Source organism: Hermetia illucens, chromosome 1 (assembly GCF_905115235.1).
Source record: "Hermetia illucens chromosome 1, iHerIll2.2.curated.20191125, whole genome shotgun sequence".
Classification (NCBI taxonomy): domain Eukaryota; kingdom Metazoa; phylum Arthropoda; class Insecta; order Diptera; family Stratiomyidae; genus Hermetia; species Hermetia illucens.
Window position 1 is genome coordinate 20179608 of NC_051849.1, and position 22629 is coordinate 20202236.

The 22629-nt window shown below is 45.6% G+C and overlaps 1 protein-coding gene across 1 annotated transcript in view; it reads right to left on the reverse strand.

The window, feature by feature from the left end:
* LOC119646408 (pikachurin) overlaps nt 1-22629 on the reverse strand; it is a 590540-nt gene that overhangs the window by 32642 nt on the left and 535269 nt on the right. The window contains exons 12-13 of the mRNA XM_038046853.1: nt 19236-19311; nt 18892-19047 (exon numbers count right to left, since the gene is read on the reverse strand). Of these exons, the coding sequence (XP_037902781.1) occupies nt 18892-19047; nt 19236-19311 (232 nt within the window). The remainder of the gene's footprint in view (nt 1-18891; nt 19048-19235; nt 19312-22629) is intronic.

Below are 22629 nucleotides of genomic sequence, written 5' to 3' on the forward strand. Positions count from 1 at the left end.
TTTTCTTACCATGCGAGGCTTGAACCCACCTGTATGAGACAGTGTCCATATTGGATGAAGCCCGGCGTCGACGGAGATTGTCGTCCATAGGAAATAATAGTAATTAACACAAATTTTAATGTGTCTACCTCTATAGGAAATATCGCCTCCATTAGCTTTTATTCACACATTTTGTGACCATTTCCATAAACGGAACTCTACGTGACAAGAAACAATCATTCACCATTCAAATGCAGTAATGACGGGCCGCGTGCTTTTCCAAATTGTAATTAGAAGCCATAAAATAAAATATGTCACCAGGAAAGCGGACTTTTCTCTCCATTACGATAAGTTTTCAGGGTCACGAATCCTGTGACGAGGAAGCGAGTGGGCCGGGGCCAAGTTGAAAAAAGAATCTCCCGGGAGTTGATATACTTTAAGTAGACTATAAGCATCCTTCAGCAGGACTTCTAAGAACCCACTGTGCAAATCCATCCAACAGCCAGGATCGACCACTTCATTAGAAAGTCTCAATAATTTTCAACCTGTAATTGTATGTTTGCACTCTGCTCGAGAAGTTAGTTGCCAAGGTAATGAAATTAATCGATTATTCCATAACGTCCTTGCGGCGCGAAGGTGGGTTAGTGGAATCGATCCATTCTGGTCTGCACAGGTAGACGATGACGGCACACCTAATGAAAGTGAGGAAGAAGGGAAGGTCTCGAAACATTGCCGATCAGAGAACAAACGACAGAATGGAAATTCATAGCGAGGAAGCGATTTTCTAACATTAAAGCCAATGTCTTTATCCATTTAATGTCAGGACGAACAAACGAAGGAAAATTTATGGCCTGATGGTCGAGTGTGCAGTAAAGGAATACCCAAGTAGGGAAGAAGGTCCCGGTAAATAATTTGTTGTTCTTCTACTAAGCTACTTTCGAATAGAAAGGGGGAGTCTGTAATAATAGAACAAATTACTCTGAAGGTCCTTTGAGTCGGTGGAAAGCTGATTATGTTAGCAGCGACGGGACATGACATCCTTCCTGAATTCTGATGTTGGTCGAAATGATAGCAAGGTTGAGAGGTAGCATCATTCCCTTTAATTGCTTTTCAACTCAATAGTTATGAAGAATCGGTAATACCTAGGGACGTCCTTCCAATTTTGCAACGAAGAGGGCTCATTCTAAATAAGATTCACTGAATACCTTTCGGAGGCCGATCTGGTACGAAATTAATTTAGAAAAGATAGAAAACAACTAAACAGGTACTTCCTGTTAATGCCATCGACTTGAAATTACTTCTTCTTGGAGCAAAAGATGGTATGCGTAGCTTCAGGATTACAACAAATTCAAAAGCACTTCTCTCTGATGCCTGAACAATCCCAGTCTACATTAAAGGACTCTCAATGGCAATAATGGAATTTCACACTTTAAAATTTCCATTCTCCAGATAATGCTTCTGTCTTGAAATTTTTTCAGTGCGACGACAATCGCGAGTGCGATGAAAAAAGAAACCATCTTTTCGATGATAAATAGCAAGACAGAAGATACTCACGAACGCATACATTTTCCTCGACAATCCAGCATGATATTTGCTGTGATGAATGAGGCGTTAAAATTTCTTCCATTATCCAACCATAAATCCTGAACGTTTTTATTATAAACACCGTCGGTGCCATTATGTATTATTAGAAAGTCTGGCGGATTGAAAATATGGTTTGCTACCGAATTTATGTTCCAGACAATATTTGAACGAGTGGGGATGCGAGTGGGGGTTGCTTATATTAGATATATTTTTTCTTCGGATTTTGAAAGGATGTGCACTTAAGAACACTCCTTTTGATGCTTTATTCTTTGTTCTAAAATTGTTGTAATAAAACAGTGACTTTCAAGTCTAAATATGTGCAACTTTCTCTAAGAATAAATATTCAGGCAGCTTCTTGAAGCTAATTATCCAGAATTATTCATGAAAAGATATCTATCTTTTGAGTGCAACAATAATGAAGGTCGGCAAAGTTGACTTGTATTTCCTCATTATTTCTCCCTCGACATATATCTGTCATGTCATGGTTAGGGAACTCAGTAAGAGGATCCTCTAAGTCCCAAGGTATGACTACAGTGCCGCGGTTTGAATGATTATACCTACCTCTTTCGTGTATGAAGCTGACGAAGGATGGCCCTCCTGACCGACTGATAGCTTCCTTCAAAGTGACATATCCCCACGACTTCAATGCTATCGTCTAATCTTCCTTTTGGCCACAGGGGGTCTTCGTCAAGCCTTATCAGAAGACTAAGCTTCGTGAAAATTTCTGGCTCGCCCGCCTGCCTTGCCCAACTTAAATGATTCCGACAACTATACACTCGTCTAAGCACTAAACTGCCGGATTTTAAACTGTCTGCCGTAGCATTCCAACATCATGTCATCTGCATCTCTGAAACCTGGCTGGATGACAGGATTTTAGATTCTGAGCTCTTCGAAGGTTACTCTATCTTTCGTTGTGACAGAGACTGCGCTGCGCCTGGCAAGACAACTGGCGGAGGTGCCCTGATAGCTGTTAAGTCCCCTCTCCGTGCCGAAATCATCTTTTCCTCCTCCTCCACCTACGATTCTGTCACCATATGAATCATTCCGCCAAACGTATGCCCCTTTATCATATCGTGTGTATATTTTCCCTGCATCAGCCCGCCTTCTTTGTACGACGATTTCTTCGACAGATTATCAGAGGCTCTAATGGTTTTCTTTCTCTCATTTCCTTTCATTTTCTGTGGCCACTTTAATCTTTCCATGTTCTCCTGGCGCAGTACTCCTGGCCTTCTCTCCCTCCCTAGTAACTCGACTCACCCTTCCCTTCCTCTATCCCTCCTTCATTTATTTATTTATTTATTTAATTTAGAAACCACTTAGATAGCACTCTTGGCCTTGTCCTCTCTAACCTTCCTGTGCGTTGCCTTTCCCAATTCCTTCATGCCCCGTCTTACGTTTCCCCTGACGCACATCATCTTGCTCTCGAGTTCGATTCTCAGATATCCCAACTCCATTCTCCTGTCGCTCGCAAGCCTACCAAGTTCAACTTTCGTAAGGCGAACTTCGAAGGTCTGAAATCAGCCCTGACGGCAATCAACTGGGTCCTCCTCCTCTCTCCATGTACGTGTGACCAAGCGCTCAACACTTTCTATACCATTTGATCTGATCTTCTTCCTTGTTACGTTCCGTCCTCTCCGAAGTGCTTACGCTCTTACCCCGTCTGGTTCACCACTGAAATTCACAAGATACAACGTCAAAAACAGGTTGCGAGCAATAAGTCTTTGTCTTCTAGAAACTATGCTGACTTAGTTTTTTTCAAATCTCTACGTTCCACGGTCAAATCCTTAATACGGTCCCAAGTTATCCCCCCGGCCATTAAATTCTCTGGTTCCTTAGCTATTCCCCATAATTATCTTGTGATTTACTCTGCCGCTACTTTTCCTCTGTCTGTGTTCCCCCTCCTTCCTCCGAATCCCTCGCAATAGTGGATGCCGCCTGCCCCACATCGCCTACCATTCCCTTTCATATTCCTGTCCTTGCGGCCCGGCCTGATTATGCTTCAGGTTAAAGTTGCATAGTTCGGCAAGTCCTCACACGACTTCCGCGTGGTGGCTGCTGGGAACCGTCTTCGGGCGGGCCAAGAGTGTGTAGGGCCGGGCGACGAGTAGATCTGGCGGGGGGGATGGACTGAAGCAACAGCCCGGGGATCGTTCTCCCTGCACCGGAGAAGGTGCTAATAGGACCCTAAGCCAAGGTGGAACAGCATACGGTGAGGGCTTCGTGGACAATGGGGAGCTTGGTCTTTAGTATGCGAACTCTGAATACCTTGGGCACCTTCAGTTTCAAATAAGACCCTTACCCTGGTGGCCGGGCCAGCCAGGGTGGACATTCTTCCCTGACTACTCGTGGGACAAAGACATGGACTCAATTATCAAAAAAACAAAAACGACGATAGAAGAAGAGGAGGTGATGCCAGGCGCATCATCGGAGGACTAGTTGCTGGCCTCCAGCCAGGAGACAGTAGCCGTCGAGAGCAGTACACTCGGTGCCAGCCGTAGCACCGTTGTGCTGAAACTAACCGCAGGGTCCTCCCCGAGTGAGGCGTCAGACGGACTAGTGGCTTCCAGCCTGGAATCCACTGCCGTCAAGCTGGGTGTAGTGAGTACCAGACATAGTACTCCTGACCCGAAGCCCTCAGCGACGGGGGATTCCTCGAAAGCGAAAACCGACAAGAATGTCGGTCGCCGGTAACCGGCTAAGAAGTGAAGGTCCACGGGTGTCCTGCTCAAGAGCCAGTACCAGAAGGCCATGCATATCCTCAGCAAGATTGCTAAGAATAAGGAGGCCGGTACTGTCGATGAGGGGGATGAAACAGACCTCGGTAAATACCAGGTGATTGTCGATAAATACAACAGCAAATGCCTGGCTGACAAGCAGAAGGCGAAGCCCATCGCTCTAAAACGCAATCGTTCTCATGACGAGGTCGAACAAGATAAGAAGCGGAGCAGAGTGAGCAAGACCGCAGACGTTAAGCACCATTCGAAGGAAATTGTACAGCAAGCGTCAGCCGGCGGGCCACGTACTGCGAAACCCTTCAGCGACGTGGCCAGGATTCACTTACGTGTGGCGCTGGCAGATGGCAATTCTGCTAGCGGCAAACTAACGGTGGAGGTGTGGACCAGTGTTGAGGCTAGGCTGTCGGGCATGGTCTATGAACATCTCCTGGACACTGGAGGCAAACACCCAGGACTCACCCCCCACTTTGATTCATTTCAGGTGGTCCATGGGTTCCACGTAATAGCTTGCATGGACCAGTTCTCTAAGGACTTTCTCGGTTCGTGTGTCGCTAAGATCAGCGCTCAAGATCATCCCTTACGACGAGATTCCCAGGAGACCGGTCGCTCGCATCTGGTTGCCGAAGATCCGCATGGAGAAGGACAAGCTCGTCCATTTCCTGCACCTTCACAACCCCGGGATTCCCATGGACGACTGGGTTGTTATCAAGGAGGAGGAACCTCCGATAAACAGCCAGCCTGTACTACTCCGCATAAACGAGGAGTGCCTGGAAGCACTGAAAAAGGCCGATTATAAAGTGTGGTTCGGTGTCAGGAATGCCAAGGTAAAAGTGTTGCGCTCTGCAAAACGGGACGACGACCTAGACCCAACTGACGCCTCCAACGAGCTGTTGAAGGAGATGACGGTCGATGGTCCGACGGGGACTGACAAACCCCACACGCAAGCAGATCATGCTGAGGGTAATGCAGATAAATCTCCAGCACTCGAAGTGCGCCTCGGCTAATCTGCTCGTCTTCCTCTTACAGGAAGACATCGACGTCGCATTAATACAGGAGCCCTGGGTCGGAAGCGACCGAACCATCAAAGGGCTCCAAAGCAAATATTTTAATTTATTCCACAGCACAGGAGACGCACACATATCGTGTGTATATTTTCCCTGCATCAGCCCGCCTTCTTTGTACGACGATTTCTTCGACAGATTATCAGAGGCTCTAATGGTTTTCTTTCTCTCATTTCCTTTCATTTTCTGTGGTCACTTTAATCTTTCCATGCTCTCCTGGCGCATTACTCTTGGCCTTCTCTCCTTCCCTAGTAACTCGACTCACTCTTCCCTTCCTCTATCCCTCCTTCATTTATTTATTTATTTATTTATTTATTTATTTAATTTAGAAACCACATAGATCACACTCTTGGCCTTGTCCTCTCTAACCTTCCTGTGCGTTGCCTTTCCCAATTCCTTCATGCCCCGTCTTATGTTTCCCCTGACGCACATCATTTTGCTCTCGAGTTCGATGCTCAGATATCCGGACTCTACTCTCCTGTCGCTCGCAAGCCTACGAGGTTCAACTTTCGTAAGGCGAACTTCGAAGGTCTGAAATCAGCCTTGACGGCAACCAACTGGGTCCTCTTCCTCTCTCCATGTACGTGTGACCAAGCGCTCAACACTTTCTATACCATTTGATCTGATCTTCTTCTTTGTTACGTTCCCCCTTCTTCGAAGTGCTTACGTTCTTACCCCGTTTGGTTCACCACTGAAATTCACAAAAAACTACGTCAAAAACAGGTTGCGAGCAATAAGTTTTTGTCTTCTAGCAACTATGCTGACTTAGTTTTTTTCAAATCTCTACGTTCCACGGTGAAATCCTTAATACGCAAGTCCAGAAACGAATATTTGACCAGCGCGGAAACCTGAAAAATCTCTGGTCTCACATTCGCAACTCCCGCTGTCCTGCCAAGTTATACCCTCCGTCCATTAAATTTTCTGGTTCCTTAGCTAATTCCCCATAATTATATTGTGATTTACTCTGCCGCTACTGTTCCTCAGTCTATGTTCCCCCTCCTTCCTTCAAATCCCTCCCGATAGTGCATACCGTCTGTCCCGCATCGCCTACCATTCCCCTTCTTACTCCTATCCTTGTCGAGTAGCTCATTGACAAACTTGATGCAAATGTCGGATGTGACTACGATGGTCTTCCAAACCTCTTTTTGCTCAAAGTAAGTCCATCCCTCTTCCGCTCTCTATTACTTTCAACAAAAGCCTCGAAGAGAATCATTTTCTCGGTTTGTGAAAAAAGGCTCTCACCACCCCCATGTGCAAAAGGGGCGATCGTACGCTTGCCAAGAATTACCGTCCCATTTCCTTCCTCTCCTCCTGTTCCAAAATCCTGGAAAGATATGGCAGCGAATGGTTGTCCGTCCACTTTGGCCACCACATAGTGAAAGAGCAACACGGCTTCGTTAGGCGTAGGTCCACTGCCTCCAGCCTGCTTGACTTTACCAACTTTGTCACTAAATGCCTAAATTCACGGCAAGAAGTACATACCATCAACACTGATTTCGCTAAAGCCTTCGGCACAGATTTACAGTGATACAATGATAGATACTTCTATCCAAACTCTCGTCTCTAAACGTTCCCATACCACTTGTTTTATGGCTTGCCTCTTGCCTTTCCAACCGATCCTGTCGCGTCTCTTTTGACGGCTGCACTTCGCGCTCCTTCTCCCCTTCCTCTGGCGTCCCACGAGGCTCTATTCTGGAACCTTTGTTATTTTTTATTAACGATCATCCGCCCCCTTACTTGTCCCTGTTTGCTCTATGCAGACGACCTTAAGCTGTTTTCCGGCATATTGTTGCCGATGAACTGTGTTTCCTTTCAATCTAACCTAGACACTCTGGTTCGTTAGTGCTCGACTAATAGTTTGGCGCTAAACGTCAGAAAGTGTTACTCTATGTGCTACTCCTTAAAATCCTCACCCACTTCTTTCTCGTACCCTCTCAACGGACATTCCCTATGCTGCCTAAATTCCACTCAAGACCTCGCAGTTACTTTCAAGAATAAGCTCCGCTTGGACGCCCATTGCCTTGAATCGAGCAACAAAATTGCTAGGCTTTATACTTCGCTCCTCCTCTGATTTTGACTCCATCCAACCCACCTTAGCTCTTTTCAATTCCCTCGTGAGGAATACCCTCGAGTACTGCTCCGTGATTTGGTCACCCTCCCGTATCTGTGATTGTCTTGCCCTCGAAAATGTGCAGCGCAAATTCACCCGTTCCCTCTTCTTTAAAAAAAAGCTTGCCTCGTGTGGACTACCCCTCTCACCTCCGCTTTCTGGACCTTCCCTTCCAACAACAGCGTAGATCCTATCTGGATCTATGCATATTTTTAAAATTTTGCTCGGGTCTGATGGCCTGCTCCGCGCTAACGACATCATATGCCGTCCTGCGTCTTATAACGCAGACATTTTCAACGTGCCCTTCGCAGAGCTCGAAGCCTATTTCTATTCCTCGATTCCTAGGCTTTGCCGAAATTACAACGCACAACAGCTTGGTCCTTTTAACTTCTTTACTTTAAGTATTTTCAAGCATAAAATAAGATTTTTGCTTTCTCCTCCTCCTGAGGACAATAAGTAATTTGAGTTTACCCTGTTTGTTGTCCGTTAAATAAAATAAATAAAATTAAATAAATAAATATTAAGAGATGGTGACGGTTTTGATTGGTTTCCAGTTCTTAACGGTCAATTCAAAGAAGACCACTTCTGTCGGCATCCTTCACCCTGGGCTCCAATCGCTGTCATCTGCTGAGACCTACCCATGGATAAGCATTTACCTCCGGCCAAATGAGGCTTCGTGGGAACGGCCTCCAATGAAACCATTTCCGCGCAAACCACAGCCTTTGATTTATTCCAAGTTCGAGGAGACCAGATTTTGTGGGACATCTGCAACTAAGAGTAAACCCAAGCCGAAGCGGCGCTTTCACGATGCCCGCTTGTCAATCCAAATGACAGCAAAGAAGTCTCCGTCGGCTAGGTCGTTATTAGCAGATATCAGCTTTGCTTTGAGTTGATAGATATAAACTGTAAAATGCACGATTAACGCTGAGGAGCGTCTTTCAGCTTCCATTCATCGGTAAGTGCTTCCCTTGGCCTTCAGAAGAGGAAACCTATTGCTCTAAGGCTTTGAAACAACTTGGTGTGCAGAACCACCACCATCAGGATGCTGCTAGACGGTAAGGGGAAAGAACTGATAGCCGGGGAAGTTTCTTCACTATCGGTGTCTGTGAGGCGGATTTAATGTCCAAGATTCGGAAACAAACGAGTTGCGGGCGTCGGGCTTTTAGTGTTTGCTTTTAAGGACATGAAAGTCCTGCGAGTTTAACGTGAATACCCGCCATGTAGGCATAATCCCACGGTCTTCTTTGGACACGGAGATTATTTGGAAGCTAAAATTACAGACTCACCATTCCTGGCATAACGGTACTGGTTTATACCAAGTGCAGGCTCAACATTCATACCAGTGGAAGCGAAGTCTATCTAACACCTTTGTCGCAACTAAGGTATACGGCGCCGGAGTTGTATACCGCAACATCATCCTTGCTCTGCCCGCGATATGGACACAACCACAATCACAATGAAACTCCCACAAGGGGGATAACCCTAATAAATCAAGCCGAGCTCCACAAAGAACACAACCCTAACTGGAGGCAAGGTCCCATGAGAGGAGAAACTCAGTCAGGAGGAAGCCCACCTCAAGCCCAAAGTTCACAATAGAACTAACTCTGACAGACACATATTTCACGTATTGATATGTCATCCGATCCTTCCTACTTTTGTCCCATCTTGGGTGCCACCTAGATCTGAGTCTAATGACGCGGTATTTCTAGCGATTAAATTATTTGAAATAATAAAAACTTGTTTTTCCTATTCGCTAGTGTTAATTTATTGGTGTTGCAAATACCGATATTTCAGGAACACATCAGGACTTGTTAGCACTTCCATTGTTTGAAATATTGTTGAAAAGTGATAAGTGTTTTCGTGTCTGTCTACATAACCTACAGGAGCCCTGGGTCGGAGGGGACTGAACCATCAAAGGGCTCAAACGCCAATATTTTAATTTATTCCACAGCACAGGAGACGATGATCAGGACAGACCTAGAGCATGTATTCTCGCGAGGAAGACATGAATTCTAGCGACCTAGTCGTGGTCAAGCTGGAGCAGGCGGGGGCAGAGAACGTGTATATTTCCTCGGCTACATGGCTCACGACCGATCAGCTCTGCCAGAAGAACTACAATATCTGACGAACACCATAGCAACAATGAAAATCAACCTGGCTGTGACGACAATACAAGGCATATACTTCAGGAAAGCTCAGAAATGAACGAAAGCGGCGGGTCATTCTTTGATTTCATTATTTCTTCAAACCTATCGGTGTGTAACAGGGGCGGTACACCAACCTTCCATTTCCCCAGTTTGGAGAACTGTGGCGCTTGGGAGGAGGTCCTTGATATCACGCTAATAATCGACAATGGGGCTCTAAGGGTGGAGGACTGGAGAGTGCCTGACCAGGGATCTTTCTCACATCGCAGTTAGATACTTTTCAGTCTATATCTCTCCGCAGAGGTCTCCAAACCCTTCAGAGACCCCAGGAGGATCGACTGAAGAAAGTTTGGTCAAGTAATTAAGAACAAACTCTCCGGTTGGAAAATGATGATACAAATTCCACTGCCACCAATGAGATTTGAACCGTGACCTTCAGTACGACAGCCTAATGCTCTAACCACTGAGTTATTCATACATATAAGAGCCCATCGTTTTTTAAAAAGTCGGAAGGCTCCTGGACGGAATCTTCTAGTGAAACCTTGAAGTTGCTGGTTCAAACGCACTCTCCTGCCGGCGAGGAGGACTGTGAGTCAGAATTTTGCTGGGAGGGTTTGCGGCAACCCCAGCTGTGCGAGACTATCAAATCGGTAATTAGCGAGGATAAGATCGTTGTGGTTATAAACAGCTTCTCCGCATATAAATTACCAGTCCCAGATGGAATAATGCCAGTCATGCTACAGAAACAGCAGGGAAGGGTTGTGTCGTGGCTTGTTGAGATTTTCCGGAACTGCATCTCTTAAGGATTCGTATTACAGTCCTGGAAACACGCACAAGTGGTTTCCATACCGAAAGCGGGCACGCGTGGGTATGAGCCCACGAAGGACTTTCGACCAATTAGCCTCACCTCTTTCGAGCTAAAGACCCTAGAGTGCGTCCTGTACAAGCATTTAAGGACGATTATCGAGAGAACTCCTTTCTCTAAGTCCCAGCGTGCATGGGAAATCCACAGAAACCGCCTTCCACGAGGTAATTGGCACGGTTGAAAGATTGCTGCAGTACAAGCAGTATACCCTAGCTGCCTTTTTGGATATAGAGGGAGCTTTCAACAACGTTAGTATCAACGCCATCAAGGAAGCCTTCACCGATATTGGATTGGAGGAGTAGTATCTTATGCATTGGATTATATCCATGCTAAGTACTAGGATAATCCAGTTGTATCTGGGAGGCAGCCACTTGACCAGAGCTGTGAACAGAGGCACGCCCCAGGATGGCGCCCTCTCTCCGGTGCTCTGGTTAATAGTAATGGACGAAATTTTACGAACATTGGACAGCAGCGGGGTGAAGGTGGTGGCGTATGCCGACGACTTGATGATATTGGTGTTTGGCATGTTTCCGTTTATTATCACAAAGTGTATCCGAGTCGTCTCCCAGGTTTCGCCAGTGTATTCCAAGCGGAAGTCTGTTGATGGCTGCAGCAATTCTGACCGACAGCTAAGCGGCCATCAAGGTCTTGTACTCAGCGACGACATCTTCCAGGTTGGTGGAGCAGCGCAGACACGCGCTGAATCATCTGGGCGGCACCGTCAAGGTCACCCTCATCTGGGTTCCCGGGCATAGGAACATAGGGGGAAATGAGTGGGCTGGCGGATTGGCCAGAGGAGGCTCTGCTCTTGGCAGCCCTTCGGTGAATACAGTCAGTACAGGTATTTCGCTGCCGGCTAGATGGGTTCCTTGGAGCGGCCACTGATACCTACCTACCTACCCTACGTAACCTGAATTCAACACAGCCCCTACAAAAGAAAAGATGGAAAAATATATAAGAAAGTAAGTCTAAGGATATTTCCTAGTTTCCAGTTCTGCTCGAATAAAAGTCCTTTCTGTTTCGAAATTTCAGTGATCTCTCGTGTTGGTATGAAGCTTATTTCGAAAGAACATCAACTGATTCCGCTTCCTTTTCCCTAATTCTCATTAATATTCTGTAAACTACAAAAAACATCATCAAAATCTGAAGATAGCCGAAAACAATACAATCTTTCATCGACAATGTGTGTTGTATTATTTCTGAAAACTTCCTTCTCTCGGAAATAACAACAAAAGCGTTGGTTCAGAAGATACTTTCTCGAGATGTGCCTACATCCTAGGGAGAAACGGTTTCACGGAGACAACGCTTCTGAATAATTCATAAAATATCGAAGCAAGTAGGGAAGGACCAAGTTCAACAGTTTGTCAAATCGCAAGTTAAAGAGGCAACAAACACTTTTCATAAAACTTTTGATTAGATAATAATTTTGTTGCTTAATAATTGATTATGATAAGATTAAATGAAATTAGCCATTGAATTTTGTTCTACGCTCCTTGGGGATTTAGGAAGGGGGTTGCGAGGAAAGTTTGAATAAATAATGCAAGTGGAACTTTGTTCTATTTTATATCAGTTGTTGATAACATGGTGTGGAAGGATCTTCAGATTGATGCCGAAAATAACAGGAGAAGATGACAAACAGTGGGACTGAATTTGAATAGGAAAGTTATTTAGTTTGTGCAATGGTGGGGTAATATCTAAATGTAAATATAAATGAATCTACCTAGCCTCCTAAGGGTAAAATTTCTGTTAGCTAGCCAGCAAGATATGGCAAATTACCAGGCGTCACCACCAATGAATGAATGAATGAAGAGGCATTGGAAGCTGTAGAAAACCATTGCCATTAGGAGCAGGGGTCATTAGAGCCCACCTTGGTATTTAAAGCACCGATCGTTATATCACCTCCTCAGGAAGTCTCTTTTGGACTGAATTGAGTTGCTCATAGAAAGCCTCCCTTTTGTACGCCTTGGTAGTCTCCGTTGGTGTGTAATACTGGACTATAAAGACGTTTATCATTTTGGTGCGGAATCTATTCGTTAATATTCTGTTTGATACTGGTTCTAAGGACATGAGGGTGTAGCTAGCAGTTTACTCAGCATCAGGAAATTCGAGAATTGCAGCTTGCTAGCTCTTAGATATTTAATCCTTTTATTCGTCTTTTACGATAAACAGGGAATACTTTGAGCAAATTCTAAACCCCCTGATCACAGGAGAATCATTACTTCAGGGGGCCAGGCTGGGAGTAGCCTAATTTAACTGACGACGACTTGCTTGCCTGCTGGTCATGTGTTAAAGGGCAAGTAGATCTGGCGTGAGGATGAGCCGAAGCAGCAGCCCGGGGATCGTCCTCTCTGTACGAGAGAAGCTGCTAATAGGACCGCAAACCAAGGTGAAACAGCATACGCCGAGGGCTGCGTGGCCAATGGAGAGCTTGGTTTTTAGTATGTGAACTCTGAATACCTTGGTAGTTGGGTTAACCAGGGTGGACATTCTTCTCGGAGTACTCCTGAGATTAAAACATGGACTCAATTATCAAAAAAACAAATCAACCGGCGAGAGAAGAAGAGGTGTTGATGCCAGGCGGACGAGCTGCTGGCATCCAGTCAGGAGATTGTAGCCATCGAGAGCAATACAATCGTTGCAGCCGTAGCACCGAAGTATTGAAACCAACTGCGGGACTTCCTGGAGCGAGGTGGTAGACGGACTAGTGGTTTTATGTCAGGAACCCACTGCCATCAAGTTGGATGTAGTGAGTATCATCAATCAATCTCAAGACGAGATCGAACAAAAACACAAGTGGAGCAGAGCGGGCAAGAGTTTGGACACTAAGCAACATCTGGAGAAAAGAATGCAGCAACAGCCCACCGATCAGCTACGAACGGCCAAACCCTTCAGCGACTTAGCCAAGAGCCACTTATGTGCGTTGTTGGTGGATGGAAATTCCGCTAGCGGCAAACTAACGCTGGAGGTGTGGACCAGTGTTCAGGCCAGGCTGTCGGAAATGGCCATTGAGCATCTCCTGGACGACAAAGACGAACACAAGGGAAGGAAGGCTTTGATTTCCTTCAGGTGATCAGTGGGTTCCACGTTATAGCTTGCGAGGACCAATTCTCCAGGGACTTTTGCGGTTTCTTCGTCGCTAAGATCAGCGACGCCCGAGAGGGGATAAAGCTCAAAGTTATCCCCTACGAAGAGATTCCCAGGAGATCGATTGGGCGCATCTGGTTGCAAAGATCCGCATGGATAAGGACAAGCTCGCTCAATACCTGCAGCTCCAAAACCCCAGGATTCCCATGGACGCCTGAGTAGTTATCACGGACAAACAGCCTACCTTTTCTACTCCGTATAAATGAAGAGTGCCTGGAGGCACTGGGGAAGATATACTATAAAGTGCGGTTCATAGTCAGGAACGCAAAGGTGTCAGTGTTCCGCTCTGCAAAATCGGATGACGACCTTGATCCAATGGACGCCGCCAACGACGGGGACTGACGATCCCCTCACGTAAGCAGATCGTGCTGAGGGTAGCGCAGATAAATCCGCAGCACTCAAAGTCCGACATTGCAATAATAAAGGAGCCTTGGGTCGAAGGCGAGTGAACCATCAAAGGGCTCCAACGCAAATATTATAATTTATTCCACAACACAGGAGACGCTGATCAGGACAGACCTACAGCATGTGTCCTCGCGAGAAGGAATCTGCACGCTTTTCTATGTTCGGACCAAAGTTCTAGCGGCCTAGTCGTGGATAAACTGGAATAGGTGTGGGCAGAAAACGGATATGTTTCCTCGGCTTATAGGGATCATGACTGATTAGCTCTGCCACAAGAACTCCAATATACAATATACAATACAATATACATGCAAGGCAAGGCAAGTGTATACTTTGGGGCAGCTGGGCGATCAACGAGAGAGGCGAGTCATCCTTTGATTTTGTTATTAATATAAATATATTGGCATGTAATAGGGGCAGTGCACCAACCTTCCACTTCCCCTGCTCGAAGAACTGTGACGGTTTGAAGGAGAAGGTCCTTGATATCACCCTACTAACCGATAATGGGATTCTTAGAGTGGAGAACTAGAGAGTGTCTGACCAGAGATCCTTCTCAGATCACAGTTGGATATTTTCCAGTCTAGATTTTGTCGCTGAGGTCTTCAAACCCATCAGAGAGCCCAGGAGGGTCGACTAGGAAAAGTTTGGTCAAGTAATTAAGAACAAACTCTCCGGTGTGCAAATTGGCAAGACGAGCTGGAGTCAAAGGTTGAGGATCAGGAAAGACATTCCATATCGCTTTTAAAGTCTTATGTCCTGCTAAATGCAGCAAGAAGACACTGCCACCATGGTGGAACGAAGATCGCTCCAGCCTCAGGAAGCGGACCAGAGAAATCTTCAACATCTACTACAGGCATGCAGTACAAACAATATACCCTAGCTTCCTTAAGGGAATATTCAGAAACGTTAGTACCAACGCCATCAAGGAAGACTTGACCAGTATTGGATTGGAGGGGTATCTTACGCATTGGATTATATCCATACTAAGAATTAGGATGATCCAGTCGGATCTGGGAAGCATCCACTAACATCCTTGATGAAGTACTGCGGGAAATCTGGGCATTTCCCTTTCCGCAGACAAGCTGGACTTCACGACAAACTTTGTTGTTGACTTTTCAACCATGGCAGAATGGAAGACCGGCGGCGTCTTGCAAGGCTAGGACGCAGTATTTTTCACCCACGGATCAAAGATGGTCTGTGGAGTCGGTGCGGGGGTTTTCTCGAGTACACACTGTCTATCCGAGTCGTATGGCCTCCCAGTTTTCGCCAGTGTATTCCAAGCGGAAATACTGGCGGTACAGAAAGTCTGTCGATGGCGGGGGCATAGTCTGAGCCCTAAGCGTATCATAACCATTCTGACCGTCAACCAAGCGGTTTTGTATTTAGCAACGAAATCCTCCTCTTGGTAGTTCATCGGCGGATATAGTTGGTGTCTTGTTGACAACTGTCAAAGGCGGAATCTACTCGCACTACTTAGTAGTCGCGGACTTCAGGTGGCGAAAGCTAGTGACCTGTGCTACCTGTGTCAAGAAGGATTTGGCTCGCTTATAACAAAACCCGATCACGAGAGTTCCTGTACCAGCCGCGTGCAAATCCTTACAACCGGCGGTCTGCACGAGGCACTGGCCCGTAGGGGACCATGCCGCCAGGCTCGACATACCCTACAATTGCCAAAGCTGCAGGGAACAGGGTGGAACCCACAGGCACTTCCTTTGCGATTGCCCAGCTCTAGTTAGAATCAGGTTACGGACACTGGGTAAACCACACTTTGGCGGCTTGAGAGTGCCTGAGCAAGGTGTGTTGTGACCTCCTAGTTGGCATAACACCCGCGTACTAATCTCGAAAATTTACCGAGAAAAGAACGAACTGTGAACAACCGATACACGTTGGGGCACACTGGGAGCCACGGCAGGCTAAGGCGAATACCCGCAACGAAAAGGAGAGTTACGTTATGTGTGGTGGCGCATCTGGCGAGAGCGCTGCACACACTACGGGTTTGGGGCGGTGTTCAGAGCAGAACTGGAAAGAGGTAGGACGCGGCGGACCACCCGCTTTGAAGAAGGGCCCTAAAACCTCGGTAGGCCTGAAAATATTGCTTAAAACACCAAGGGAACCAATGTCTCAAAAGGTACACGGCGGTTGGAGTAAGACTGGACTAGAGAAGCCAGAAAAGAAGAAGGCGAAAATGAGAATCCGTCCCGAGGCAATCATTGTTCCCATCACGAGTAGTATGTCCTATGCAGATATACTAAGAAGAGTGAAAGCTGACCCTGGTCTCAAAGACTTGAAGGGGGGGATGCAAGCAGGATCCGGAGGAACCAAAAGGGAGATCTCCGCAGCGAAGTCAAAAATTTTCTTGGGGAGAGTGCTGCCGTGCATGTTCAAAAGCATGAGATCGAACAGTGCAAGGGTCTAGATGAGGTCAGTTTGAAGGCGGAAGTCTGCACTGATTTGGCGGAGCAGTTCAAGCTGCATGGCTTGCAGGAGGCATCCATTGTAAGCCTTAGAAAGGCGTATGGAGGTACACAGACGGCGACCATCCGGCTACCAGTAGAAGCAGCGCGCAAGCCGCTGGAGTATTCCGGAGGACCCGGAGCATGTTTTCTTCCATTGTCCTAGATTCGCAGACAAAAGCCAGAGTCTAGAGGAGGCATTGGGAGGAACACTAGCACTGGAAAATATAATTGGAAAAATGTTTGCATGCCTGGAGAGCTGGGATGCAGTGAAAGACATAGTAGGGTGGATTCAGTTCAGATTAAGAGAGGCAGAGGAGGCGAGAAAGGCGCAGTTGCGAATGCAATCGACGGACGAAGGGAGAGGCTAGAGCTACGTCCACCCCGCGATGAAATACTTTGTGGTGGTCCCGCGGGGAAGAGGACAGGATTTATCGAGTGGTTTTAGTGGGTAAAGATCTCACACGATGGAACATGTGTACCAGTGTCTTTGGAAGATTTCCACCTCCAGAAAAAAAAGACAGACAGACAGTAAACCGATTTTTATAAGGTTTTGTTTTACATAAAGTCTGTAAAAAATGGTTCCAGGCTAGCTCTTTAACGATGGGGTGGTGTTTGGTTGGTAGTCCGATGGCGTATCTTTGCGGAAGTCCAATACTCTGCGTGTAAATGTATCCACCTATCCTACTGCAGAAAAACCTCTCCGACAGCAGACTTTCGCGATGACAATAGGCCCTTGTCGCAGGAAAAACGGGAGTATCCCGAAGGGGGCACAATTTTAACGTCTGGGTCAATTTCAGCAGTACAGATGACATGATGAAGGAAGGATTGGCTGTTACATCTAATTTGTGAAGATATGTATGCTACTTTGAAGAAAGACGTCCTTGTCGCTATCCTTTGTTAACTTAACATACCAGATGGATCATGTTGAGTCGGCCATACTCTTGACTTATGCAAGAACATTGTCCTAGTAAAGAGCTTATGTTTATCGGAAAGTATTTTGGAGCGGCAAGAGCGGGCAGAGGAACACTAGCCAAAGTTTTTACCGAAGCGCAAGAGCCAATACCTGGTTTCGGAGCAGGAGTGGCCTGTGGTGTTAAAGTGGCAGTAGCCGGTGTTTTCTTGGAGACTGGGCGCTTTTCCGGTGTAGCTTCAGTAGTAAATTGCGCAATCGTGGACGACGTTAAAGGAAGTGCCTGGGACGTCTGAAAGGGAAAGAGGGAAAGCCAGCCGCTCTATGGTCACTGAAGAAGTAATTTCTACAGTCTCAGGAGCTGAATCCTTTTCAAGGATCAAGTCTATACATTATCGGTGAACGGCCATTTCTTGGACCAAGGCAGTTCGTTTAGACATAGAGTTCGAATAGATCGTTTTGCTAAGATTAGAGGTTCCGTTAATTATCCTTCATCGCATTCTAATAGCGAACTATTCGTATTTAAATTAGGAACCCATACCCGTACTATCTGAATAATATCTCGAAAAATCATTTCACTTCCTCCCAAACGAAGTTATTTGCCTAACAAATTACTCCAACCGACAACCTGGTCATACCAATTTGCAATTCAATTTCGTCGAGAATTTCCAGATCAATTTAACTTTTTCCCAAACAGGAAAGTTTTTAACAAAGTGACATACTTCCAGCAATTACGAGTACACATTGTTTTTCACCTAATTTGCATCCTAACTAAAATCCGAATAATCCAATTTGAATAGTTTTAGCCGCACACTGGGTACAAGTAATCCGTGGAAGTATTCGGATTTGGAAGGACAACCTCAATTATTGGGTTCAGAAAGTTCCACCAAAGCTCCAAACAGGAACTCACGAGGAATAGATAATTTGTTCAACAAAAACGTTATTACACAGTTTGCTCGGCTTCACCTCAAGAGAAAAAATGTTCGATTCGAGTCCCTTTTTTGATTGCAAATTGCATTACTTAAAAAGTTTCCTTCAAATAAATTTCTTCTAAACTAATTGAGTGTTCTCCTGGAAAGGAAGTCGTCCCTAATCTAGTTCGTTGCCTGCGTGATTAGGGTGTGTAGTTTTAAGGAAGATTACACACTTAGGACTTTTTTTAGGACCAGCACAAAAAGACCTTCGAAAAGTAACGAAATGATTTGATATTCAAAGGACACTAAGCCTGCATGCACTCAATTTATTCAGATAAATCCGGAACAAAATTAATGTTTAAAATCAAGGATAATCCGCTGATTTTCTAAATATCTCCAAGAATAATCTCAGGGAATCAACTAGAATACTTTAATTGAGTTTAGAAGAGGCACAAGTCGTTGCTTAGAGAAAACAAATCAACATCCTCAATGGAAGACGAATGTCCTTAAATTTTCCGATCCTACTGACCCAATTTCCAATCCCCACATTCCTTACAGTAATAATACCAACTCAAAAATTAAATTACCTTTTGGATACAGCCAACAAACGATGCCTGTTGGTCACTGACACCGACCAGGGGTCTTTTCATAACGTGGGTACCGCCAAGGAACAAGCTGTGCGGTAGCGATAGGTGCCAGAATCCATTCGGTGAAATTGTCATAACTTCCTCAGATTGGTCGACCTACAAAAGGAACAGGAATGAAAGAAAAGCATGAACAAACTTCAGGGGCGAAAGCATCAAGGACTAGGATAAAAAGTTGATCCCAAGGTTGATTATTAAATGACATAGTATTTAACTTACAACTTTAAATCTCTGAGCGGGAAAAACCGTTTAAATGAAATGACAGCATGACCAGAATTGGCACTTACCTTTAAGACGGCCAACCGTGCCGTTCTCGAGACTTTCACAGAATGCCATTGCCCCAGGGAAATGGGATATTTACTCCTGAAATGAAAAGCAAAAACGAAAAATGGAAAATGTTTAGTTTCATAAGAATGAAATTCGTTGGAGGGTACACGTTATTTCAGACTAGGGTTGTCAATTTTTTTTTTTATTTTTTGGGGAAGGATTTTCTTCCCACTAGTAGGGGTGATTGCATGATTTTGTAAATAACTATAAGTAACTCTAGGAATACATCAATTTCAGGTAGTTTTCGGATATCGAAGATTTTTACGTAAGTTATCCTTATTAAATAGACCTACGGGGTGCTGGCTCCTGTCAAAAAACGGACCTGCTGAAACGTCAATTGTCTTGAAGGCAGGAGGATGGATCGAAAGAAAACAGTCACCCTTTCTTCATCTGCGAATTTTTCAATTGCCTGCCTCCTGTGGATTTTAATCAATTTGTTTATTGCTATTTGAGCCATACGATAATATAGCTCTTCATTCCAAACTCTGTAGGATTAGAGTATCCCAACCTGACTTTTCAAAAAGAATTGGCGTACGGCGAGAATTTCGAATTATGGTACACCCCAGCCTCGCATGTGATGTCCTCATATTTTAGATAATTTCGTAGGCAAATGGGTTTTAGATTTGATTCAGCACAAAAAAGGGGTTGTTCCAGAAATCGATGAAACTTCCATAAATGTGGGTTCGTATCTATGGATTGCAACTTGCAAATTCCGAAACTTCCCCCTTCACTTAATATGGTAAAAGTATCTATTTTTAACTTAGATATAGACAGGTCTCCCCTCAAAAGCCATTTAAAAAGCTCCCCATTTGTGAAAACTAAGCTAGTGAGCTTTTGCAGGTCTTTCTTATTAGACAGACCGAAATGAATGGCAAAAACCTCACCTCTTGGACACCACTTCGACGTGGTGTTTTACCCATCCACGACTAAGAAATGAAGCCATCAAGTCACAGTCAACCAAAAAGGAGGACACAGTAATCGGGTGCACTGTAGGATATATTGACGTGAAATATAGCTCCCTGAGGCCAACCTATCTCTCTCTGAGGTTGAACTGTCTCTCCTCTAGCGCGATGTGTGACTTTTCATGGGCTAAGCCTCTTGTCTACCAAGACCATCAGTGAGTGGTGAGAGCTACACTCTGTAAGAGGTGACCCTACTATTAACAAAACGCCACGGATCTAGACTGGGGAGTCGAAAACACCTCCCCCAATCCAGGGTGTCATGTGAACCGTGCCCATTGAATAATTTGCGGTCGGGGGAACTGACGGTATTCAAACGGAACCTGGTCGGCTTAGTGAGTAAGTGAGATCTTATCGTGCTATGAGGGGCTATGGCACGGGGGACCTCCAAACCCTCTTACTGGTGGCGGACAATTTGGGACGTCAAGCAGTGAATCCAAGGTCAACATTGGTATACTGCGAGGACAACAACCAACAAACGCCACTGCTCAAAAAGAAAGGACTACCAAAAGTACCTCTGAGATAAACATATCAAACGTCAGGAAGAAGGCACGTCTCAATGGCGCAGGTGCTAAATAGTACCTGCGTTATCTGAAGGAAGATCTGAAATGGAAAGAGGCCCTTAAGAAGGCTCAGGATAGGCCTAAGCCATCTTTATCGGATCCAAGAAAGCGGAGAGCAGCAGACATTAATTCGCATGGAGGGAATGCTCCCGAAAAATCCAAACCTGAACTCAAGGGGGAAGAAAACCCGGGCAGGTCAGGGGTGAAGGCAGGACTCAGGAAGCCTCCCCCCCCCCCCCCCGAGCTATGTCGCACGGGCAAGGGCATTCGACTGGCCATATTGCCAAACCCGAGCAAATACTTACTCGTCAGGAGCAGGAAAAAATCGAAGACCTTGTCGTCAGGCAGATCTGTAAGGGATGGACTGCGAAACTTGTGTTCACCGGGATATTCTTTCGACCAGGTCATATACTGGTGGACTGCGCGACGGAAGACACTGCATTGTGGTTTAGGAGCATAGTTCTTAAATCGCCAGACTGGGAAGGAGCAAAACTGTCAAAATGTGCTGGGTATGATATACCAGGAGCACACATGGTGACAGTTTTTCTCCCGAAAGCCACAACTGAGACGGAAGATCTGATGGGCCCTCTAATCACTCAGAATGAGGATCTCCATATGCGATTATGGAGAGTTTTCGGAAGCAAGGTGGAGGGAAATGGTAAACTCTTCACGATCGGGGTAGATGACCGATCCCTGGAGGCAATCAAACGTCGGAGTTGCATATCAACTATCGAGTTGGCAACATACCTTTCCACGTGCACAGGAAACGCCGAGGAAAGACACCTCGGAGAAGACACCGGGTGAAAAGCATATCGAGGTCCCGAAGAAGTTTAAAGAGCCATAGAGACAGAAAGACTGGATCAACCAGAAAAGTAGACCTGCTGTCCAGTGAAGAGCAGTAGCTGGAAGAACTAAACCTGGATCTTTTCGGGCTTAGGGTGGACAGCGACGCGCAGGAAAGCCAGAAAATACTCTAGTGAACGGGCTGGTCTGGAATTGGAGGGTGTCGGATGAGTCCTCTATGTCTGATCATAAAATAATCAGATTCAACATTGAGAGTAACTCCGAAATAAAAAGAATAATAAAGAATCCCAGGAGAATGATTTGGGAATCCTATGCAACGGACATGCCCCACCTTCAAGCGGGTGGTGACACCAGGAGCGAACTGGAACTAGAAACAGTGGTGAAAAACCTTAACACAGTCATCATTGACGGTTATGAGGCCAGATGTCCGGCTAAGATAGTCATCAAGGGATGTACCATGATGGAACAGGAACCTGGTCACAATGAGAACATAGGTACGAAAACTCTTCAGCCGAAGCAACCAGTCTTTACAAGGCTATAGCCAAACATGGGGCAATATTCTCTGTCGGTTTCAAGACGGAAGATGAGACATTTACCAAGGATGAGGAGGACAGGCTACACCTGCTTCTTAGAACTCATTTCTCGGGATTCTACCGGCGGGAGGTGTCAACATTCTCCCTGACACCCCAACAACGAATAAAAGGGGATGAAAGGAGAACAGGAAACTAGCAAAAGAAGTAAGGTGAGGTGGGCAGTGGGAGCTTTTTAACCACTGAAATCACTCCGAGTATATGGCATTTTCCCAGCACTAATCCAGATAGTCATGGAATCATCTTAGAGTCTTCTCTGAAGGAAGTAAGGGGGAGCATAGCACTGGGATATATACCAAGGGCATGAAGACGGGCAAAAGTGGTCTTTATTCCGAAAGCGGGTAAAAAGGATCCTTTTCACCCTAAATCTTTCAGAACAATTTGTCTAACATCGCTCGTACTCAAAACTGTGGAGAGAACCAACGTTCTAAAGCGTAA